The sequence below is a fragment of the Salmo salar genome, chromosome ssa02 (assembly GCF_905237065.1).
Source record: "Salmo salar chromosome ssa02, Ssal_v3.1, whole genome shotgun sequence".
NCBI lineage: Eukaryota > Metazoa > Chordata > Actinopteri > Salmoniformes > Salmonidae > Salmo > Salmo salar.
The window spans coordinates 41,791,036-41,815,917 of record NC_059443.1 but is presented as its reverse complement, the minus strand read 5'-3'; the positions used below and the strand labels follow the sequence as shown (position 1 = coordinate 41,815,917).

Genomic DNA, 24,882 nt, shown 5'->3' with positions numbered 1-24,882 from the left:
TGGCACCCCCCATCCAACCCTGGCAGGGTAGAGAGAGAAATGTAGAAAGAGATGTGCTTTCTCAGAGGATCCAATGTTGGCCCAATGCTGAGAACAGAAACCCCCCCCCCATCCTCCCTTCCTTCACTTGACTGTGGACGTTCCAAACTCGTAAAGTGCCTCGGCACACCAAGTCCCAAGCTGTAAAAGGCTTCACTAAAAGCATTTGACTCTTACCAAACAACGCCACACCTCCCTAAAGAGCCAATCCGCCCCAAGTCCAGCAAGTTTCAAAACAAAAGAACGACCACATTTACATTACTTTTCTCTCTCATCATACCCACCCTCCCCACGGGCCTCACCACCAAGAACACAGTGTTCCTCCATGGGTGGTGCTCCAAGGCAAAGGGATAGTGTGTGTGGTATGGTAGGAGCCAGCCCAGTCAGAGGGTGATGATGCGACGCTGCAGGAATGGCGATCCACTTTGCCATATTTTTTTAAAAATTTTTTTAAATGAGCAGAGTCCACATCCTAAAGACCTAGCCTCACTCACAACACTGCCTTTACAAACCTCTGCCTGAGAAAACTAGAGAAAGGGTTGTGTAGTGTGGTAAGTCTCAACATGGAAACCCTCCAAGTGAGTAACCCTATGTAACTAGAGCTGTGTCCCAAATGGCATCCTATGCCCGACATAGTGTACTACTTTTGATCAGATCTCTATGGGACCGGGTCAAAAGTAGTGCACTGAATAGGGAATAAGTGCCATTTCCAACATATTTCAAATGATACAGATACAGCTGGAGAGGGGAAATCCATGCAGTGTCATTATTGGTGAGATAAGGTCTGTGAGAGATGTGATGGCTGTAAGGAAACGCATGCTGCTTATGGCACTCTGGGTAACTGGCAGAGGCAGGAGACTCCTAACGAGTAAGACATTTAACCTGAATTGGCCATGCTAGGATAAACCTGAGGGGAGACGTAGAGAAGGAACGAGAGAACATATTGAAATTGGTCAATAAAGACAGACAGTGTGGTATTATATCTGTGAGATAGAGACAGTGGGAATATAATTGTGTAATTTCAAAGGGAAAACGCTATCACTTAGAACTGCTGCGCTGACTGCCTGAAGGTTGGTGGGAAGAGAGGGAGTCATCATCGCAAATGTCAAATTTCGACGGTTAAATTTAGGCATTAAGGGGCCTCCCGAGTGGCGCAGTGGTCTAAGGCACCGCAGTGCTAGCTGCGTCACTACAGATCCTGGTTCGATACCGGAGTGTGTCGCAGCCGGCCGCGACCGGGAGACCCATGATGCGGCGCACAATTGACCCAGAGTCGTTCGGGTTAGGGGAGTTGCAGCGATGGGACTGTAACTACCAATTGGATATCACGAAAATGGGGAGAAAAATTGCGTAAGAATCTTTTTTTTAAATTATTGTAATTATTTCCAAATGGTTAAGGTAAGAGTTAAGGTTTGGGATATTGTTACAAATGAGTGCCTAGTACTGTGATTGAACACGTGACCCTCGGTGCTCACTAGCAAGCCCACTTGATGGTAATAGCGCTCACCATTGCCCCTAGTGTATAGTTTTTGAAGGCATCTCCCAACAACCTGGATGAATGTCAAATATCGCCTTGGATCTGGAGTGACCTGGCTGGAGTGTGCATGCATGTACATAATAGAGAGTGCGTGACAAGAGAGAGATACTGTATAAGGTGTTCATAATCAGACATCATAAATCTATCCAGCTTGTATCATCTGTGCTCTCATTGTGTGCGCCTCTCTCAAATTACACCATTCCCCTGGGCCAAAAGAGAGGATAAAATATGAATCAGCTGAAGTCTAGGATGGTTTCCAGTCTTGCACCCTCAGACTACCCACCCTCAACACAGACGCACACACAAACTCACCACCCACACACACACACTCTCCTTTCTGTGCTAAGCTTTTACACACAAAGTCATACACATATTCCATCTCACACACAAACTCTCTCACACACAGAGATAGCCATATCCCTCTTATTTCCCAACTGGAGTGTTTATCTCCTACTTCTGCTAAGGCCTGTGTGTCCCAACAGTACTATGACTGTCTGTACATCTCTCCACAGAGGTTGGCACACATGTCAGTGTCATGTTTGTAGAAATCAATAACTAAACAGATCTGATCAAATTGACTTTATCCCCTTCATGAGTAATGACTGTGTTGTAACACTGTAATAAGATTGTGTGATTGTCAGCGGAGACCTGGGTCGTGTTCATTAGGGCAGGCAACGGAAAATGTTCTACAAAAATTTTCAACAGAAAACAAAAATGATTCCCTCCGTGTTTCAGTCCATTTTCCTTCATTTGATGCCTAATGAAGACAACCCTGTCATTACACCCCCCCCCATCCTCCTGACGCTTTCTATTTTGGCTGATTTCTGCTGACCCTATGCCCTCTTGGCCTGGACCGCCCGTTACCTACAGACACGTTATAAATAACAGTCTCGTCACTTCAGATTACAGCGTCTGACTGACGCACCCGCTCCAACCTGACGCCAATCCCCTGGCATCTGACTGCCTGCAGCTCACACACACTGTGCGACACACACACACACACACACACACACATACCCTAAGTAGCACAGAGAACCACACACATTCAGAGACCAGCCCCCCCCCCCCTCTCTCACTCACACACACACAGAGGTCATTAAGAAATACTCATTCTCCTCCAAAACAAAGGGAAAAAAACTAATTCCACATGCAGGCAACACACACACACACACACACACACACACACACACACACACACACACACACACACACACACACACACACACACACACACACACACACACACACACACACACACACACACACACACACACACACACACACACACAACATCTTCATTAGCCCCTAACACAGGAGATTCCCTTGAACCAAATGACGTTATTAGCCCCTGCAGGCATTACACACACATGCACTGTTAAAACACACCGTTATAAGACATTAGGAAGTCAGCGCCAAGGCTGTGCACCATTCTCTGCAGTGACAAGCTGTCACACCAATCAGAGGGGCCTAAGACAACCCCTCCCCCTGCAGTATCCCCCACAAAGACACACCACCACTCACTGTTGACCCTTTGTTGTGTGTTGTCAGCATCATGTGTGTGTATGTTCTGTGTGTGTGCTTGCCCTCATACGTGTGAGTTCGTTTTTCTAAGCCTGTGTGTTTGAGCACATGCATGTGCGCGCGGCCAACACCACAAAGCCCACGCACTACAGTAGCCTCCTCGAAGGAGATGCTTAAATTCAGGCCAGGGCTTCAGATTCCAGCCTTCCTAGAAGTTAGAAGAGCCGGTATTTATAGTCAGCTGTTGGTTGTTGTCAGTACTGTCTAGGACCAAGAGGTAATCCAGTGTCCATTCCAGACCGAGAGAGAGCGAGAGGAACTGGAAGCTGAAAAGACTACCTGCTTTTGGACCAGATTAGAACTACTACATACAATAGCCGTCTGCCTGTGCCTCTCCTTTCAGCCGACCCCTCCCCCTCTCATCCTCCTCCGCAAACCATACCATTTCAGTTCATTTCATCAGAGACTTACCAATATTTTCGTCTTTTATTTTCTTTTCTTTTCCCGCAAAAAAAATAGAAAAAAAACTGTTCCCACATCAAATGCGTTTGCCTATTCATTGAAATGGGAATGTAGCGTATGATGCGGGCAACCTTATCCAACTCTCACACACACTCGCACGCACATTACGAATAATTAGGGTGCCTGATATGATTGTGTAAGTATGGGAATGTGGATGGGGATGGGAGGGAGATAGCATCTACAAACAACTGACTCATAATTTGGACTGTGCTGCGAGTCCGGGACAGTATTTGCATCCAAGCAGTTGGTCAACAACTGGATGTTAAATCCCTGCACAGTCCATCATTTGAAAGTGATCATCGATTATGCCATACGTTTTTTTATTACCTACAAATGGCTGCTGTACGGACGATGGGGTTGTGTCGCATTAAACACTGTCTCCTCAGGCCTGGGTATGCGAGTGTTTCCTCTAAGTGTATATTGACATTACCTACCACGTCTCTCAATGAAACCAGGCCAGGGCTATTACTACAATTACGCCTTGCTTTAAAACAACTTTCCTAAACACCTTCATTACCTGGGATGGACCGCGCCTCTCGTCTCGCACCGTTCATAATAACCGTGGGTTCATAATAACCCTGGCCCTCAGACTTCCTCAATCTTCCATGGAGTCAAACCCCCTAATTAGCCTGTTTCGTAACTGTCGGGCTCGCTGACTGGGTGACACTAGTGCTAAAGATAGAGCTGGGCTGTCGCTTAGCGGTTAGAGTCTGTTAGCATGGTTAGCGTCTGTTAGCGGTGCCACTGCCGTCGAGGTACAGGGCAGGGATAACAAGGGCTAAGCCACCTGCAGACACACCTTGGCAGCGCTCACTTAAATGGGATGGACTTAAGAGTTAAGAGTCAGTCAGGCGCTTGGTGATTAAGGCTAAGCAGACTAAAGGACTGAACTCGACATACTCCTCAACTCGTAACTACCTAAGTGCACCCTACTCCCTATATAGTGCACTACTTTTGACCAGGGCCCTTATGGGATTGGGCACCATTTGGGACACACAAAGGGCTCGTTTAGAAACATAGACTACAACAGGTGTTTATGTGAAGACGGCCGAACTCCACACAGAGAGACATACAGACCATGAAGACAAAGTTGCGTTTAAATGGAAAACAAACACTTAAAACCCCAGGCCTCCAAGCATTTCTCACATGTACACCAATAAAGTGTTTGTTTCATTACTATGAGCCTGGTTGTGAAAGACTAAACTGACCCTTGCCAAGCATGGAATACCTGGTAGGTGATGAACTGACGTGTGATTTTCACTCTTTTATGGGGTGGTATTAGTGTAGTTCTGAATCGTCTATGTGTTCTAGTGTTGATTAATAACTGTGGTCCTTCCAAAGCTGCTTTTTGGGCCGTGTTCCAAGCTTTTTTGAACATTGCAATGTCATGAATAGAGCCCACATTATTACTGATTCTAACATGTCAGAGAGGCATGTTTGTTCTACGTAACACCTGAACGCTCCACAACATTGTGCCCTGGTAAACATGCCCCTTGTGATACCCTGTACTAACCATGTCTATTCACAGTAAGTAGTGAGCAATCAAACTAGCCCTGACGATTTTCTCATGTTTTGGAGGATCTCACCGTTAAATTGTGAGGGTAAAACCATCACAACATAGCCTACATGTACAGTGGATGTGTTCATATGTAAACTCAGCAAAAAAAGAAACGTCCTCTCACTGTCAATGAGAGGTCGGCCGATTAATTAGGGTTGATTTCAAGTTTTCATAACAATCGGTAATTGCCATTTTTGGACGCCGATTATGGCCGATTACATTGCAATCCACGAGGAGACTGCGTGGCAGGATGACCACCTGTTACGCAAATGCAGCAAGGAGCCAAGGTTAGTTGCTAGCTAGCATTAAACTTATCTTATAAAAAACAATCAATCTTAACATAATCACAAGTTAACTACACATCTTACTAGTTTAACTAGCTTGTCCTGCGTTGCATATAATCAATGCGGTGCCTGTTCATTTATCATCGAATCACAGCCTACTTCGCCAAACGGGTGATGATTTAACAAAAGCGCATTCACAAAAAAAGCACAATCGTAGCACCAATGTACCTAACCATGAACATCAATGCCTTTCTTAAAATCAATACACAACTATATTTTTTAAACCTGCATATTATTTAAAAGAAATTCATGTTAACAGGCCAGGGAAATTAACTAGAGAAATTGTGTCACTTCTCTTGCGTTCAGTGTAAGCAGAGTCAGGGTATATGCAGCAGTTTGGGCCGCCTGGCTCATTGCGAACTGTTTCTCTTGCGAACCATTTCTTCCTAACAAAGACCGTAATTAATTTGCCAGAATTTTACATAATTATTACATAACATTGAAGGTTGTGCAATGTAACAGCAATATTTATACTTAGGGTTGCCACCCGTTCGATAAAATACGGAACGGTTCCGTATTTCACTGAAAGAATAAACTTTTTTTTTCTTTTTTCGAAATGATAGTTTCCGGATTTGACCATATTAATGACCTAAGGCTTGTATTTGTGTGTTTATTATAATATAATTAAGTCCATGATTTGATATTTGATAGAACAGTCTGACTGAGCGGTGGTAGGCAGCATCAGGCTCTTAAGCATTCATAAAGCACTTTCCTGCGTTTGCCAGCAGCTCTTCGCAATGCTTGAAGCACAGCGCTGTATATGACTTCAAGCCTATCAACTCCCGAGATTAGGCTGGCAATACTATAGTGCCTATAAGAACATCCAATAGTCAAAGGAATATGAAATACAAATGCTATAGAGAGAAATAGTCCTAATAAATTCCTAGAATAACTACAATCTAAAACTTCTTAACTGGGAATATTGAAGACTCATGTTAAAATGAACCACCAGCTTTCATATATTCTCATGTTCTGAGCATGGAACTTAAACGTTAGCTTTTTTTACATGGCACATATTGCACTTTTACTTTCTTCTCCGACACTGTGTTTTTGGATTATTTAAACCAAATTGAACATGTTCCATTATTTATTTGAGACTAAATTGATTTTATTTATGTATTATATTAAGTTTAAATAAAAGTGTTCATTCAGAATTGTTGTAATTGTCATTATTACAAATATATATATAACAATCTGCCTTTTTGGTCCTCCGATAATCGGTATCTGCATTGAAAAATCATAATCGGTCGACCTCTACTGTCAACTGCGTTTTTATTTTCAGCAAACTTAACATGTGTAAATATTTGTATGAACATATCAAGATTAAAAAACTGAGACATAAACTGAACAAGTTCCACAGACATGTGACTAACAGAAATTGAATAATGTGTCCCTGAACAAGGGGGGGGGGGGGGGGTCAAAATCAAAAGTAACAGTCAGTATCTGGTGCATTAAGTACTGCAGTGCAACTCTACCTCGTGCAACTCTAACTCTACCTCATGGACTGCACCAGATTTGCCAGTTCTTGCTGTGAGACGTTACCCCACTCATCCACCAAAGCACCTGCAAGTTCCCAGACATTTCTGGGGGGAATGGCCCTAGCCCTCACCCTCCGATCCAACACACCGGCTCAGACCATGACGGACCCTCCACCTCCAAATCGATCCCGCTCCAGAGTACAGGCCTCAGTGTAACGCTCATTCCTTCAACGATAAATGTGAATCCGACCATCACCCCTGGTGAGACAAAACCGCAACTTGTCAGTGAAGAGCACTTTTTGCCAGTCCTGTCTGGTCCAGCGACATTGGGTTTGTGCCCATAGGCGACATTGTTGCTGGTGATGTCTGGTGAGGATCTGCCTTACAACAGGCCTACAAGCCCTCAGTCCAGCCTCTCTCAGCCTATTGCGGACAGTCTGAGCACTGATGAAGGGATTGTGCGTTCCTGGTGTTACTCGGGCAGTTGTTGCCATCCTGTACCTGTCCCGCAGGTGTGATGTTCGGATGTACCGATCCTGCGCAGGTGTTGTTACATGTGGTCTGCCACTGCGAGTACGATCAGCTGTCTGTCCCGTCTCCCTGTAGCGCTGTCTTAGGCGTCTCACAGTACAGACATTGCAATTTATTACCCTGGCCACATCTGCAAGTCTCCTTGCAGCATGCCTAAGGCACGTTCACGCAGATGAGCAGGGACCATGGGCATCTTTCTTTTGGTGTTTTCAGAGTCAGTAGAAAGGCCTCTTTAGTGTTCTAAGTTTCCATAACTGTGACCTTAATTGCCTACCGTCTGTAAGCTGTTAGTGTCTCAACGACCATTCCACAGGTGCATGTTCATTCATTGTTTATGGATCATTGAACAAGCATGGTAAACAGTGTTTAAACCCTTTACAATGAAGATCTGTGAAGTTGTTTGGATTTTTACAAATTATCTGTGAAAGACAGGGTCCTGAAAAAGGGATGTTTCTTTTTTTGCTGAGTTTATATACTGTATACACCTTTTCTATTCATATACTGTCCATAATGTCTATACACACACACCATCATATGCGATCACACAGACAGAAAAAGAGACCAAGACAGTAGCTTTCAAAACAGCCTCTTGAGAGGGGAACCAACAGGAACGACTGACAGCAGATTGACAGCAAACCTGAGGGGATACTACAGTCGATCCCACTGCACACACGACACACGGTTCAAACTGCTGTGGATGTCACAAAGGTTCTAAAAGGGTTCTTCTGATCTACAGGGACAAGGGTTCTCTACATGAAACCTTTTTCATACAAAATGGTTTCTTTGGAACCGTGCCTCTACGAAAGAAAGGATTCCAAAAGTGTTCTCCGTTGGGTGAATAGGTTCTACCTGGAACCATAAAGGGTTCTTCTACAGGGACAAGTGTCATGGTGTGGGTTTATAACGCTCCCACCTGTGACCTCATCAAGTCTGGCCCTCAAGATCTCCTCTCTGAGAGGTACAATATCAAGAGCCACACTTGTTCCTCTAACTGTCCTTGTTACTTTGGGATTTCATTTTTATGTTCTTAACATTAGCTTGTATCAATGAAGAACAGCGATATGAGTGAGACGGTATAATAATGAGGCTGATACAGTAAAATGGGCAGACATCCAGGAGAGGCTGCTCTAGGCTGCTGGCGAGACAGGCGGTAAGCCTCTGCGTGTGTGTGTGCGTATGTGTCTGTAGAAAAGTACCTTTTGAATAGCCTACCCCCTGGGCACAGACGTAAATTCAACGTCTATCCCATGTTGGTTCTATGTAATTTAATTGAAATGACGTGGAAAAGACATTGAATCAACCAGTGTGTTCCCAGTGGGTATTTACACTATGGACAGCTGACCAGCTATAAGTGTCTCTCAAGTGACACCTTAAAAAGAGACTATACAGTAGGTGTACAACAAATATTTGTAGTGAAAACAGATTTTTATTGGCTATATGCCTCTGTCTAGGGTCTATTCCTCCGTCTCACACACATATAAATAGTGTGTGAGAGAGAGGAGAGAAACCAAAGGAACCAATATAAAAATGCTTGCCATGTGTGCATTTTCATGATCATAGACTTTGAAAAGGGGGTGGTTACTCATTTACTGTATACATGTAGCCAAACTAAAGATGGAATTATGAAGGTATGCACAGTGCTTCTCCAACCTCTACCCAGCTCCAGACCGTTTAGCTGTCAATGGTAGGCTACAGTAATGTATTGATCGGTGCCATTGACGAGAGGGATAATTACATGGCACCATTCATGCGTAACGACCCTAAAGTGTGACATGTGGCAATGTAATACACAGTATATGTGCACAAATGTAGCCTATAGCCAAGGTATAGCCTACCCAATGTTGTCTTGATTGAGACTTCTGGTGTGTTTAATATCGACATAAAGTATTTCCTATTATAACATTTGTAGACATGCGCTTACCTTCCATCCAGCTGAACTATTACTGTCGCCCTTATCTTTGAAATAGGGAACATAGCGGACCATCCAATCGTAGACCTGTGATAGCGTGAGTCTTTTTTCAGGGGTGCTTTCAATGGCTCGTGTGATAAGGTCCGCGTACGACTGGTTACCCCATGCGTTCCGCCGCGAGGATTTGGCTTTGCGCAATTGTCCAGTCACATCAAGTGCCGCGCCGGCCAAGCATGGGTGCGTCGCGCCGATGGGAGCAGGGGCGACTGCTGGATGCTTCAGTTCCGTCGGCGTGCCACCCATTCTCCCCGCTCTGCACGCTGAAACGGATAGATTGTCATCTGGTTCCACCTTGATGGTGGTCAGTGGAAGACCCCCATTGACTTCCAGTACTTCGGGGAAATCCTCCGGACAAGGCAGTGGCCAAGTGCACGAGCGAGGCCGGTTTTGCGGCTCGAAATCCGAATCAACCTGATGAGCTAATTCGTCGTCCTCCATCATCAACATTTATCCTCAGTTGTGAAGGAATAACCGGGTTAGAAAGAAATGCAATACCTCCACAATTCCCGTATTGTCTCCAATACTAGACCTACTTCAAGCCGAAATCCGTATCGTGACGGGGATATTACAGTCTGATTCAATAAAGTAACGATCAAATCTCAGAGAAGCCGGCTGCTGTGGAGATGGACGATTTTGAATGGCTCGTCTGCAGTAGGCTATCACCGACCCGCATGTAACGATAAGAGTAGCAATAATAGTAACAATAATCGTTCTCCCATTTTACCTGAAATAAAACATGTTCAATTGGGGAAATTATGAATTGCTGATTGCCCACATGTCCAGCAGCTAAATTCGATCCAAATGCATGACAATGTCAGTTAATCCGGCTGCAGCAACAGATGATACCTCATATAACGAGAATGGAGATGCACAGAGAGCCGTCGAAAGAATCCGCCAAAACATAGACAGGAATAATGTTTAAATCAACAAGATTGCCCAGACAGCACAGCCAAACGATGATGTGTGATTATCGTACATTACATATTCCAGTCTTCACGGAATAAGGCTGGAAAATGCAAATCCATTCACAGTCACACACAAACGATTCCGAATTCAATTGCAATGATACTTTTACAAAAATCGAGTCGCATGTGTATTTTAAAAAGCGACACTCTTCCAGACAGTGCACAGTCCAGCATCGGTCTGTTCTTGTCCACTTGATGAAATGATTTATCACACGTCTTGCTCGCCTCTAGTATTTCTAACACGCAGCCTATCTAATCTCCAATCTGTTTTTCTTACTCTCAGATCCCCTCACATGTCCTCATTTAATAAAACTCGTTTCGTAGATGTGAACTGATGACGTGCTGACGCTGTTGTGTGGAATAGATGCTGCCATTGGATGATGCGCACATTACTCCCAGAACACGCTTACAACACCCCGGCCCGAACTCTCTCACATATAATATCAACCCCATCATAAAACGTTAGAAAAATATCCATGGCAAATAAAATGTTTCAACGTGAAAAATATGCTACATGTTCTTAATCTCTGGAAAAGCAGCTGCTGCGCGTTTTAATGCGACCTTCGGTCTCCAGATTCCAATTAGCCTTAATTTCACTCTTACGAGAATTTGGTGCAGATATACTCTCTTAATGTCCTTATGATCAGTCTTGGAGAATCAGTTGATAATTTCTTTTTGGCGGCATGGTGTCCAAAAAGACCAACTGATGCGCAAAGCGTCTCTGATGGTGCACCAGAACAGCGGGAGTGTAGTTTTCTACCACAATTAGATAGATTTAGTTCAGATTACCAGAGATTAGGTAACCCCAGATTATAATCCGATATGAGTGAGGAACAAATGCAATAGCTACATGCTGTTCAATTATCTTTGTTCTATTCCCCCCATCACTGGAAAAAATGTAGGTAGCACAGAATTTAGCACATAATTTTCTAAAATCGCATTTGCCAAACTTCGATGCGTTACAGCAGCCTGTTTCTTTCTACGCTGCAGGCATGACTGTTGAGGATGTCAGACTCCCAGTGGCAGCCCGTGTTTGACCCATGTGTGCTTAACTACCAGTTGCTACATTGACCGAGGGGACTCCGACCACGCCTCACTGTATGGCACCGCCTCCTCATGTATCAAATTGACAGCTGGGCGGGCGCATTGCTCAGTTGCTTAGATGCGATTGGCTATCGTGTTTCATACCACGTTGTCCATTGGCTGAATTTATGGCATAAGGGATTAATTCAGATGAATGGCGTAATCTATGTAGTATCGTTTATTTTGACTGATAATTTATAATTGTATTGGTGGTGCGTCTGCGTCACACATTTGCCACTGACAGTAGTAGTCAAGGGTGAACAAAACCAAAGAGTCATCACGGACTTGGGGTATTTACATCATTAGTAATCCAGACTTGCAAAATTTAACAGTCAGGGAAATAGAGAAATCAGACACTCTGGTGTTCATTCTCATTGTCTAACTGAAAACATATGGGTTAGCGTTTTGAAAAACAGACACTAGCCCTATAAGCTACATAAAACCAGAAAAGTAAAAATAGACATAGGGGCTGCCTAACCCATAACGCATTTTTAACCACACAGGAATGGAAAACATATACCCAAACGCTGTGCAACATATCTGACCCATACTGTACTTTCACCAAATAAATAAAACTTGCTTTACAATTCTGTTACAGTTATTACACACATGGACACATCTAATTTACTGTACATGGGTTGCTCATTAATACAGTGTTCAATAGAATACAGGATAGATTCAGGTTTTGGGCAGTGACTTTTAAATATCTGTTTAAAAAAAAATACAAAATCCATTCGTCAGGAATAAAATGTAATCTTCCATCTTGAAATTGTTTAGGGTGGACCTGTAGACTGCATGTTGGCTTGCCGCCCATTGTCTAATGAAGTAACCAACCCAGGATCAGGTGAGTAGTTGGGCAATGTCGTGGCCATTACGGAATGTCTGCACGCACCAGTTATGTGATAGGTAGGTCTACACTACCAACCCACAGTCATTGCTACATACACACACACACACACCTGTGAATTACTTCACATTGCATTTATATGTTCTGTAAAAGGGGTTGTCAATGTTCTACATCATTTTACCCATGATTGAAGGTTTTGGCAGAAGCTTTTGATTCTGAGGACAATACTAGATGGTGGGTCGAATAGCATTGTTTACTTGAGGGACTGACAGCACACATTAAAAAAAACTATGCGCGCTCACATATTCCTTGAGTGATATAAGTGGCCACAAAGATCCCAACCCACAAAAACATCTATTTAAAGTTCAAACTGAGATTGTCTACCAAATCCCCACCCAGCACACCTACTACAGTAAGTACATTTAAAGTTGCACAGTCACGTCTACAAAATGCAGTCACAGTTGTGAAATTGTACATGTCAAATGTAGCACATGTGTGAGTTGGAAGGATATGTCATAGTGTGTCATGGTATGACCAATAAATATTGCCCATCCATTTAAACACAGTCATAATATTATATCGCTAATATAGAGGAAAACCTCTGAACATAAAATCATTTTATTCATATTAATTTAAATAATTAATTAACCGCTCAGAGTCTAAGCTTGGGGGCGATCTACTAAGCTAACATAAGGAATTGTTTTAAGATATTCATACCAAGGATCATTTAGCCATTTGAGTTAGAAATGTAAGGCCCCTTTGGGTATCAAAAAATAACGAACAATTATATTTGATGAAACATTGAATTTGGCCTTACTGCTGTTAGCCCATAGAACCGCATTGAATAACAGATTCATACATGGATAAACAGATAAATAATTAAATATAATAAATCAAAAGCAAGTTTGTTTTGAAGTGTCTGTCCTATATCTGAGATATATAAAATCAAGAAATTAATTTTATTGAACCACCTTTTTTCAGATGAGTCTTGTGGGCATCCTAGAGCAAAACAACCAACGTGTTCGTGAGAGTGTCACCTTTCCATAGAGGGGTCATATTAGTGTTTAGGCCAAACCGTTCGGACGCTACAGACGTTTTGGTGAGAAGACCGATTTTCAGGATGTCTCCTAGTCTAACAAATACCGCTGTAGCTCTGCCACCTTTCACCGCAGATGATGAAGGCCGACATCAACGGATGTGGTAGATTGAGACGCAGCCCATGCAACCAAAAAAACGAATACTGTATCTCTACCTTAACAGACAGATTTTATGGGATTTTTTTTTACTATGCTAGTTAGATTTTCGCGGGGCGTGGATATCCACTCTTCACAGAAACCGAAAAGTTACAATTTCCAAGCTATGGAGTTTCGGCCAGCATTGCATAACATGTCTCACAACAAGAACAACTACTCAGACAAAGAACAAACTAATCAGAGGTGATGAGAGACAGTGCACCCAATCCAGAGGCTTTGGAAGAGGACCACACCTAAGGAGGGAGAAGAAGGAAGGCCAGGAAGAGGTGGAGAGACAGAGGGAGGCCCTGTCACTGTCAGGAGACGTAGCCAGGCAGGCTGCTTTACACTGGTTCCCATACCAGACATTCCGAGGCAGGAGGGCTGGTTGCAGGCGCTCTCTGTGGCTGATCTTAGAAAAGCCTGTTCACCACAACGAACCACTTCAGCCGCAAGCGGGGCAGCTGGGCTGAGAGCTGGGCTGAGAGCTGCTCCACAACAGCACAAGGCATGTTTTGTGCCTGTAAATTGACACACCGAAGAAGCACACAGTAGAATTTCATTCACTTACAAAAAATTAAAAATAAATAAAAGGGTTCCTTCCCACTTCCCCACAGCCAAGACCCACCCATCATTCCTCTTCCCACCTCCAGTAACCTCACAACTTTACATAAGTGAGCCATGTACCCCTGTCGCTCTGGTGGTACTGGGATGAGTAGAAGACTGGAAGTTGGAGGAGCCACAAGGAGGCCCTGGGGAGACCAATGTCCGTCCTAGGAAAACGCCTCCCTCCTCTTCAGTCACAGTTTGCCTCCCTCACCAAGCATATGGGCTCCCAATGACACAGGAAGGAGAGAGGCTCCTTTTCCTTTCCAAGTATCAAGAATGTTCCTGAGTAGGCAAGTCTGGATTTCACCCCCTCTATGGCACCGGCCCAATTTAGGCTGACTTAAATACTTCCTGCCCTGGGCAAGGAGTCAGGCTTATTGTGGCACAGATCTTGGCACAGGCCCCTCCTGGTATGAACATAATGCTCAGAGGCACAAAGATGAGTGGAGCCAAGAGGCTATAATTAAGACGGAATGCAGCAGAATGGAAAGGAGATGGGAAAAAAGTGGAGCGCAGGTAACAGCTTCTCTCCTCTGTTTCGAGGGCTCCGACAGTGAGAGGTTTAACTAATACGATACTGGCCCGCTTAATCCTATTTACAAGTTAAACACTGTCTGGATGATAAAAATCTCCTTGAAGATTCTCCCGTACTAGGCTGTTTCTTTGGGTGGCAGAAGATGATAAGGTGGAATAGATGTGTGTTCTGGTTGTCAAATACATGAACATGGCATTGGGGAATACGCATTGATTTCACACTTATTAGAGTCATGGAGAGTGAGATGAGGAATGGAAAGGTCATGCTAATGTCCATGCTCCTCTACAATGGGCATATAAGTACATTATCTGCAAGTACATTATCCTGACAATCCTCGATTAATACGATTCCTATTTCTTAAAAGGGGTAGTATATGAGATGCCCATAACCTTCTGCTTGAGCCACAGATCGCTATACGCTTTACTACTGACTACAAATGATGAGCATTACTATTGACTGTGTGCAACCCATGAGGTCATGCTACTACAATTATCTCATTGTCTAATCTGGTTTTTGGGAGGAACTCTATTCTATTTTCTAAGAAACTGTGGTTCCATCGCTTGGCCTCTGCCTCCAGCAGTGAGTTAAATCACTCACTAGCACAAGAAGAAGCCATTGGTTGGCAGGATCCACAATGGCTGAGAGGGCCCAATGCCAAGCAGCTGATTAGCCTGGCTGTGCTCTCCAGGCAGCGCGGAGGAGAGGGAGAGGGGGGGGCTCATGACCATAGATCAGGCTACTAAACACAAGTTTAAGTGGAATAAAGCCAGCAGAATGTGTATGATGGGCTGGACATAAACAGCCCTGGGCAAGAGGCATCTGCTTCTTTAATATATAATTCACTTTATAGGTAACAGAAAACACCAGACTCAGTCCTTAGGACCATGACTCTGGTTTTGGTTGTTGGTCAAAGTGGTAAGTAGGGCTGTGTCTCTATCTTGTACTTTCATTGATAAATCAGCCACTCTGGAATACTGTGCACAGAAAAGGGCTGTTTTTGAATAATTACAAACAGACTAAATGGAAGTGGAGACAAACATGTTGTGAAGCAGGCCCTAACCCTAATGCCTAAGCCTAACCTTAAATTAAGGCCGAAAAGGCTATTTTTGTTTTCATTAATTTTTACCAGACAATTTAGACTTTGCAGCTGGCCCATCTAGCCGAAATCCCACAGTTCTGATTCATGACAATAAACGTCAAACTGCTCACCAACCCTGACATGGCAATAAGTCAAGGAGTAGACAGCCACCTGCTTCCCAAACCCTCCTTTCAGACAGTCACCACTTCACATTGAACTGCCTGCTCAGTTAAAGCAGGGACAGTGCCCTGCGAGATTTCACAATTTAGGTCATTATTCTACTTACCTACTTTTCCATTATCGGTCTCAATGGCACTGCCCGTGCGCTCACAGACACCATAATGGGACAGATACAACTTTGCAATCTCTATACGATAACGGAGAATGAATAAGGAAGTGGATAGATTCTTATTTCTTACGATCAGTAAAAGTAAGTCATTCATAAAATATCGATGACTACAGTATGTTTAGCTTTGTAAGATTATACATGACCAACCACCCAGCCTCGGAGTAGTTAGAATGTCTATTTCCCCACAGCTGGCTACTGTACCGGAAGACTTCCAGCAAATGCGCTAAGCTAATGATATGCAAACTGCACGCAGAGAATAAACATGGTAACCTTGAGTTCGTCTGACTATGGTTAAGTAAAAAACAAAATATCGCAGTTTGAGCATTAGACAAACTAGTTACACGTTTGTTACATCACAACCTTATTTTAAAATGTATTAAATTGCCCCCCCCCCCGAATAAAATACCCCATAATGACCCCCCCCCCCCCCCCCAAAAAAAAATATATATAAAAAAAATATCACGTTTACATACAGTACCAGTCAAACATTTGGACACAACTACTCATTCAAGGATTATTCTTTCTTTTTACAATTTTCTACATTGTAGAATAATAATGAAGACATCAACACTACGAGATAACACTTATGGAATTATATAGTAACCAAAAAAGTGTTAAAATATCTAAATATATTTAATATTCTTCAAAGTAGCCGCCCTTGCCTTGATGACAGCTTTGCACACTCTTGACAATCTCTCAACCAGCTTCATTATGTAGTCACCTGGAATGCATTTCAATTAACAGGTTTGGCTTGTTAAAAGTTAATTTGTGGAATTTCTTTCCTTCTTAATGCATTTGAGCCAATCAGTCGTGTTGTGACAAGGTAGGGGTGGTATACAGAAGATAGCTCTATTTGGTAAAAGACCAAGTCCATATTATGGCAAGAACAGCTCAAATAAGTAAAGAGAAACGACAGTCCATCATTACTTTAAGACATGAAGGTCAGTCAATGCGAAAAATGTTAACTTTGATAGTTTCTTCAAGTGCATTCACAAAAAACCTCAAGTGCTATGACGAAACTGTCTCTCATGAGAACCGCCACAGGAATGGAAGACCCAGAGTTACCTCTGCTGCAGAGGATAAGTTTATTAGAGTAACCAGCTTCAGAAATTGCAGCCCAAATAAATGCATCAGAGTTCAAGTAACAGATACATCAACTGTTCAGAGTAGACTGCATGAATCAACCCTTCATGGTCTAATTGCTGCAAAGAAGCCATTACTAAAGGACACCGACAAGAAGAAGAAGAGACTTGCTTGGCCTAAGAAACATGAGCAATGGACATTAGATGTGTAAAAATCTTTCCTTTGGTCTGATGAGTCCAAATTTGAGATTTTTGGTTCCAACTGCCGTGAACGGATGATCTCCGCATGTGTGGTTCCCACTGTGAAACATGGAGGTGGTGTGATGGTGCTTTGCTGGTGACACTGAGTGTACAAACTTTTGACTGGTACTGTGGTATTCAGACCCTTCATTCTGTACTTTGTTTAAGCACCTTTGGCAGCGATTACAGCCTCGAGCATTCTTGTGTATGACGCTACAAGCTTGGCACACCTGTAATTGGGGAGTTTCTCCCATTCTTCTCTGTATATCTTCTCAAGCTCTGTCAGGTTGGATGGGGAGTGTCGCTGCACAGCTATTTTCAGGTCTCTCCAGAGATGTTCGATCGGGTTCAAGTCCGGGCTCTGGCTGGGCCACTCAAGGACATTACGGAGACTTATCCCGAAGCCACTCCTGCATTGTCTTGGCTGTGTGCTTAGGGTCGTTGTCCTATTGGAAGGTGAACCTTTGCCCCAGATTGAGGTCCTGAGTGCTCTGGAGCAGGTTTTCAACAAGGATCTCTCTGTACTTTGCTCTGTTCATCTTTCCCTCGATCCTGACTAGTCTCCCAGTACTTGCCGCTGAAAAACATCCCCACAGGATGATTCTGCCACCACCATGCTTCACTGAAGCAATGGTGCCAGGTTTCCTCCAGACGTGACGCTTGACAATCAGGCCAAAGAGTTCAATCTTGGCTTCATCAGACCAGAGAATCTGGTTTCTCGTGGTCGGAGAGTCCTTTAGGTGCCTTTTGGCAAACTCCAAGCGGGCTGTCATGTGCCTTTTATTGAGGAGTGGTTTCAGCCTGGCCACTCTACCATAAAGGTCTGATTGGTGGAGTGCTGCAGAGATGGTTGAGGAACTCTGGAGCTCTGTCAGAGTGACCATTAGGTTCTTGGTCACCATCTGACCAAGGACCTTCTCCCCGATTGCTCAGTTTGGCCAGACAGCCAGCTCTAGGAAGAGTCTTGGTGGTTCTAAACTTCTTCCATTTAATAATGGAGGAGGCCACTGTGTTCTTGGGGACCTTCAATACTGAATACTATTTTTTGTACCCCTTCCCCAGATCTGTGCCTCAACACAATCCGGTCTCGGAGCTCTACGAACAATTCCTTCGTCCTCATGGCTTGGTTTTTGCTCTGACATGCACCGTCAACTGTGGGACCTTGTATAGACAGGTGTGTGCCCTTCCAAATCATGTCCAATCAATTGAATTTACCACAGGTGCTCAAATCAAGTTGTAGAATCATCTCAAGGATGGACCTGAGCTCAATTTCAAGTCTCATAGCAAAGGGTCTGAAAACAAAATGTGTATCAATAAAATGTACCAAAATTTCTAAAAACCTGTTTTCGCTTTGTCATGCTGAGGTAGTGTGTACACTGAGGAAAACATTTATTTAATCAGTTTTAGAATAAGGCTGTAACGTAACAAAATGTGGAAATAGTGAATGGGTCTGAATACTTTCCCGAATGCACTGTATATGGGAGGGCATCAGCAGAAAACTGATCTCTAGCCCAGAATGGAGATGATACAATGAAGACAAGACCATTTTGAAATAACTGTAGATTAAACAACCGGAGGCCTCAAGTCTTGTACATACAAGAGCCTCCCTCCGCTCAGGTTGCCATTGAGGTACTAATGGGTTAAGAGAAATGAGAGGGGAAGGGAAATCAATGCTTTTGTGAGAAGAAGAAAGGGAAAGCTTTCACAGGTATATGTATAATTAAGCAATTGAAAAAGCTAATTAGAGTTGTGGGATGAGATGTGCAGATCTCGTGGCTAATTATTACCATGGCAACCACGGCTCCTGTGTAGATGATCGAGGTGCAGATATAACTGGCTCTAACCAGAAAGGCCGGGTTTTTACAAATAGAGTAGGAGAGCTCCCTAGTGGCAAACAATGGAAATGGCACCTGTCAACAGGGTCACATGTAGAAGACAAACTTTGGGGAATGTTGCAGACATATCTGTTATTAATAGAGCTGGAATGATGGGGCGGCAGGTATGAGAGCTGGAATGATGTGGCGGCAGGTATGGGCGTTGGGCCAGTAACCGAAAGGTCGCTGGTTTGATTCCCCGAGCCGGTGGAAAAATCTGTCGATGTGTCCTTAGGCAAGGCATACCCAATTGTTCATGTAAGTCGCTCTTTTTTTAACTACACAAGTCATTTTACAAATTCTTATTTACAATGACGGCTTACGCTGGCCAAACCCGGACAACGCTGGGCCAATTGTGTTCTGCCCTACGGCACTACCAATCACGGCCGGTTGTGATACAGACTGGAAGCAAACCAGGGTGTCTCTAGTGACACCTTTAGCACTGAGATGCAGTGCCTTAGACCGGTGCACCACTCGGAGCCCCAATGACTTAAAATGTAATGATTCATTATTCTACATGTCAGAACATGTTGTGAATGTAGATTAGAACAAACTGGCCTGTCTGAACATTCCACAATGTTGTGTACTGCTGCACAACGCATCTGTTGAGTGCTGCAAACCAAGAGGACACAGTTGAGTTGAGAAAAATCATGTTTAATAAACACTATAGCTGTGCATTTCTGGAAACATCTCCAACACAGAACAAAGCACTGTCAGCGTCACACAAAACCAATGTGCTAAGTGTTCAGCACTGAATAGAAACATTGTTATTTATTGACTCGTTCAAAGCCTCATTTGTCACATCGTCCATGTTGGCTGTGTCAATCCTCCTGTGAAGTCCTTTTCAAACACTACTAACATCCTAATGACAGGTGGTCCTTCTCCAAATGTACGAGATACACATCAAGATTGTCTCTGTTAATGAACTCCAGGTCTCACAAAGGACTGTGGGAAAGAGCTTTCTTATAGGAATCATACAAAACTAAGTCCCATGTAAATAAAATGCATTTTAATAAAAACTCCACTTTGTCCATGACTGCCAACAGAGGCTCATCTTAACACACCCCTTCTTACATGTGTCTCTTTGGGTCAATCTTCTCCAAGTGAACCAGGGGCTTGAGCTGCTCAGCGAAGCTGCGCATTTCCTCCGACATGGTATCCTGGCCCGCGGGGGCCAACACACTGAGCTCCACCAGGTAGGAGAGTGACAGCGGCTCCGTGTTCTCTGTATTCCCAGGGACCAGGATGCGTGACAGTTTACTCACCACCACTTTGAGCACGCCTCTACGGAAAATGTGGCCCTTGGCTACGAACTCGTGGTCCATGCGGAAGCCCATTTCATTGAGGAAGTCGGGCAGGCTGTGCGAGGCGGCCACATCAACACAGTTGCGAACCAGCGCGTGGCGGGACTTGTCACCCACCTCCGGCTGGCCCAGGTAGCGCAGGTGCCAGGGAACTGTTGGGTGGGAGAGGGAGCGGCGGGCGCGCAGCAGGAACGGGTTGCCCTGCTGGCCCTTCAGGAGGTAGACCAGCTCATGGTCGGCGAACGTCTCGGGTTCCATGTTGTCACAAAGGCCCCGGAGGCGGTGCAATAGGCTTTCGAGGGCCTGGTCCAAGACGCTGCCTTGAATGGCGACATGACAGAACAGTGTCATCAATGTTACATTTACAAGCGTAACTTGTCATTTGGACTTTTTAAGAGTGAATTGAAATGCCAATTCAGAAACGTAAAAGGCCTCAATGGAAACAGACTGTACTTTTCAATTATTGAAAAAATTATTGCACAGGAGCTGGTATGGGGTCTTCACCTTAACATATTGTAACGACCCTGGGTTTATAAACACGGATATCGACTCTGCCGCTCGAGCATGCTTTTGCGGCACAGTCGATAGCTCGCTGGACTTCGGGCTAGAAGGTTGAGGGTTCGAGACCTGCTCCCTGCCTGTGTCATTACATTGGTGTCAGAAGTGGGATCGGACCTTGCATCCACGACAGTGCGTGTGCTTGGCCAGTGTGTGCGTTCCTACAAGACGTAGAGTCGCAAGCTAGCGTGAGGACGCGCTCTTTGAAAGGAGGGAGTAGTGTAACGACCCTGGGTTTATAAGCGGGGACATCAACTCTGCCGCATGAGCATGCTTTTGGGGCACAGTCGATAGCGCGCTGGACTTCGGGCTAGAAGGTTGAGGGTTCGAGACCTGCTCCCTGCCTGTTTCATTACAATATTTATATTCAATATGATCTGGATGTTTTTTCCAAGACCCCTAAAAGAACCAACCACGCTTCAGACACCCAAATACAGAATGGAGACGCTAGAATTTCGACCTAGGCAGACTCACCTTGCAGCAGGTACTCCATCATGTTGATTGTGCCCCCCGTGATGGGCAGCACTGACACTGGTGGGGCCTCCATCACTCGTCAGTGTCAGACAGGTAACGTTAACTAGATCAATGGGAAAAATGAAAACACTTCGTGTTACAGACTAACGGTGACTATAAACATTTTTTTTCATGAATACATCTCTAACCTATCCAACTTTCCTGACTGGCTAAGTTAGCAGGCTAGTTAGAGCTAGTTTAGACAGAATTGTATTCAAAGTTAACTAGCCAGTTAGCTAGCCAGCCAAATAAACTACAGACAGAAAGTGTTACAACTCACCCGAAAGATAGTTACTGAGAAATAATGTGAAATGCACTATACTTGCCTTATGTTTGGCCTGAAACTGCCGCGTATCTGCTTCTTCCTTCCCAAACTGCACTGCACCAACTCAAGCTAACTTGCAACCCAGCTAACGTTAGCTCAAAGCTAAATAAGGTTAAATTGAAACTAGCTAGCTAGGCAGCTACAAACAAACGTTCAAAAGCAACCGCTACACAGATGCCACTATCAGCAGTGACGGAACAGACTTGATTGAGCCCATGTGATGGAGAGAATAGCTAGTTAGTTATCAAGCGTTTCACCCAGATCCGCGCATGCACATTGCGCAGCGGTTTGGAGCATGGGGCATTCAAGAACGGAAACGTTGTAGAGTGTTCTGAAAGCAACTCAGTGGCTCGATGATGAGTTCAAAATGTCACATTTCAGCAACTTGTTTACAATTATGTCACAAATTACTTGTATAGACATCTAAATACACAGGCTTTATGCTTTTTGAGATATAGAGCAGACTTTCTTAATTTTTTTTTTTTTTTACAGTGGTTTATACTGTGCCAGGTATGCGGTATGCGAAGAGGACTTGAAGATTCTACAACAGATTGAGAAAAACAATAAGTACAATAGCATTACATGAAAGTACTGTTTATAAGGTGTTTATGGATGAATAAATTATGGATTGATGATTGAAATAGTTATCCATTTCTCTTACGCCTATAGAAAACAATAACAACATAATGTTAATTCAGCTTCATAAATAGTCTAAACAAATCACTCAATGCATGTCCAGTTTGATTAAACTGATTAGCAGGTTTTCAGCGTCCAAAGAGACATTTGAATATTGAAATTGAATTCAATCAATGAGTATTCGAAAACATATTTTTTTACATTTCTGTGGTACATCTGTATACTAATTGTTTGGCTGTATAACAGTGTACAATAAGGTTAAACACTGTATAGCCTTATGAATTTTCAATAAAGGCCAATACATATGTGAGAATTCTAACCCCCAGGTAGATTCACTCAGCTAAGTATTGAGCGATATTAATGTTTTTGTAAATTTCAGACACTTACCTGATGTTGGAAATGAGGCCCAAACCATAAATACAATAATTATGGAGGAGGTAGCGATAATGATTACAATAAACAATATTGAGGCAGATTACTTTAGCATTGTATTTAAAACAACTACAAGTAATCTGCTCTAAAATGTGTAGGCTACAGGCTTAACTGCCACTTAATGTTTGTAATTTAAAGCTATAGGAAATTAAGCTGAAGTTACAAATCTAACAGTTGACTCAGTATGAAACAGAAATAAGAAATAATGCTTTACATAAACATTTACGAACACCTCCCATACAGATGTTTCCTCAGAACCAATGGCATAGGCTGTGGTGTAGGTGTCAGTGACACAAAATTGGGTCCTTGACTAATGTGATCTGCATCTCCATTTTCCATCAGTGGGTTTGCATGCAGCTTCTTGCAAGGCGTTATCACCAAAGGCAAAAGCTGATGTGTTAATCAAGAGCATGTCATTAGTCACTAGGCTTATCAGCCTTCATTGGAAATGTTGGTTCCATTGCGTTGCAATTGCTGTTAGATTTTTCTATATATTTTTTTTATTTCACCTTTATTTAACCAGGTAAGCTAGTTGAGAACAAGTTCTCATTTACAACTGCGACCTGGCCAAGATAAAGCAAAGCAGTGCGACAGAAACAACAACACAGAGTTACACATGGAATAAAGAAGCGTACAGTCAATAACACAATAGAAAAAAATAATGTCTATATACAGTGTGTGCAAATGGCGTGAGGAGGTAAGGCAATAAATAGGCCATAGTAGCGAAGTAATTACAATTTAGCAGATTAACACTGAAGTGATAGATGAGCAGATGATGATATGCAAGTAGTGATACTGGTGTGCAAAAGAGCAGAAAAGTAAATAAAAACAATATGGGGATGAGGTAGGTAGATTGGGTGGGCTATTTACAGATGGACTATGTACAGCTGCAGCAATCGGTTAGCTGCTCAGATAGCTGATGTTTAAAGTTAGTGAGGGAAATGTAAGTCTCCAGCTTCAGCAATATTTGCAATTCGTTCCAGTCACTGGCACCAGAGAACTGGAAGGAAAGGAGGTGCTGGCTTTGGGGACGACCAGTGAGATATACCTGCTGGAGCGCGTGCTACAGGTGGATGTTGTTATCGTGACCAGTGAGCTGAGGTAAGGCGGAGCTTTACCTAGCATAGACTTATAGATGACCTGGAGCCAGTGGGTCTGGCGACGAATATGTAGCGAGGGCCAGCCGACTAGAGCATACAGGTCGCAGTGATGGGTGGTATAAGGGGCTTTGGTAACAAAACGGATGACACTGTGATAGACTGCATCCAGTTTGCTGAGTAGAGTATTGGAAGCTATTGTGTAGATGACATCGCCGAAGTCGAGGATCGGTAGGATAGTCAGTTTTACTAGGGTAAGTTTGGCGGCGTGAGTGAAGGAGGCTTTGTTGCGAAATAGAAAGCCGATTCTAGATTTGATTTTGGTATAGATACAGTATGTTTCGGCCTAGATTTTGGCCTTTATTTTGTTTTTCAGAGAGGGATAGCCAATCAAAGGGTTAACAGGAAGTCAACATGTGCTACCTAACTACAGTATATAATCTATAGTTATATTATAGTAGAGGTTGATGGCCAATGTCCAACATTTGGTTGTATTTTGTCCAGCAGTATCCTCTTCTTGGTGTTCCCCAAGGTTGTGTGTTCTCCTGATAATATAGCGCTATAATCAGTCATAATAACTGTCAGGGAGAAAAACATGATTCTGATATTTGTAGAGCTGAATAT

The 24,882-nt window shown here is 43.5% G+C and overlaps 2 protein-coding genes across 2 annotated transcripts in view; both read right to left on the bottom strand.

Moving 5' to 3' along the window:
- The window catches only part of LOC106583301 (forkhead box protein O3), a 41,215-nt gene extending 26,139 nt beyond the window's left edge, over nt 1-15,076 (bottom strand). Inside the window, exon 1 of the mRNA XM_014167342.2 lies at nt 9,452-15,076. Coding sequence (XP_014022817.1) covers nt 9,452-9,946 — 495 coding nt within the window. The 5' untranslated portion in view covers nt 9,947-15,076. The remainder of the gene's footprint in view (nt 1-9,451) is intronic.
- A 4,955-nt stretch (nt 15,077-20,031) lies between these two features.
- On the bottom strand, nt 20,032-23,663 carry LOC106583308 (mediator of RNA polymerase II transcription subunit 18). The gene is made up of 3 exons (XM_014167358.2): nt 22,095-23,663; nt 21,730-21,832; nt 20,032-21,017 (listed from the first exon to the last, which is right to left on the bottom strand). Exons 2-3 carry the CDS (start codon nt 21,800-21,802, stop codon nt 20,464-20,466), a joined length of 627 nt encoding a protein of 208 aa, XP_014022833.1. The 5' UTR covers nt 21,803-21,832; nt 22,095-23,663; the 3' UTR covers nt 20,032-20,463.
- Nucleotides 23,664-24,882: the final 1,219 nt, after the last annotated feature.

Bases quoted from the DNA above. Each gene is read 5' to 3' on its own strand.
- LOC106583308 (XM_014167358.2), bottom strand. From the start codon at position 21,802: ATGGAGGCCCCACCAGTGTCAGTGCTGCCCATCACGGGGGGCACAATC. The intron at 21,018-21,729 runs GTGAGTCTGCCT...TCGCCATTCAAG, and splicing joins GATGGAGTACCTGCTGCAAG to GCAGCGTCTTGGACCAGGCC.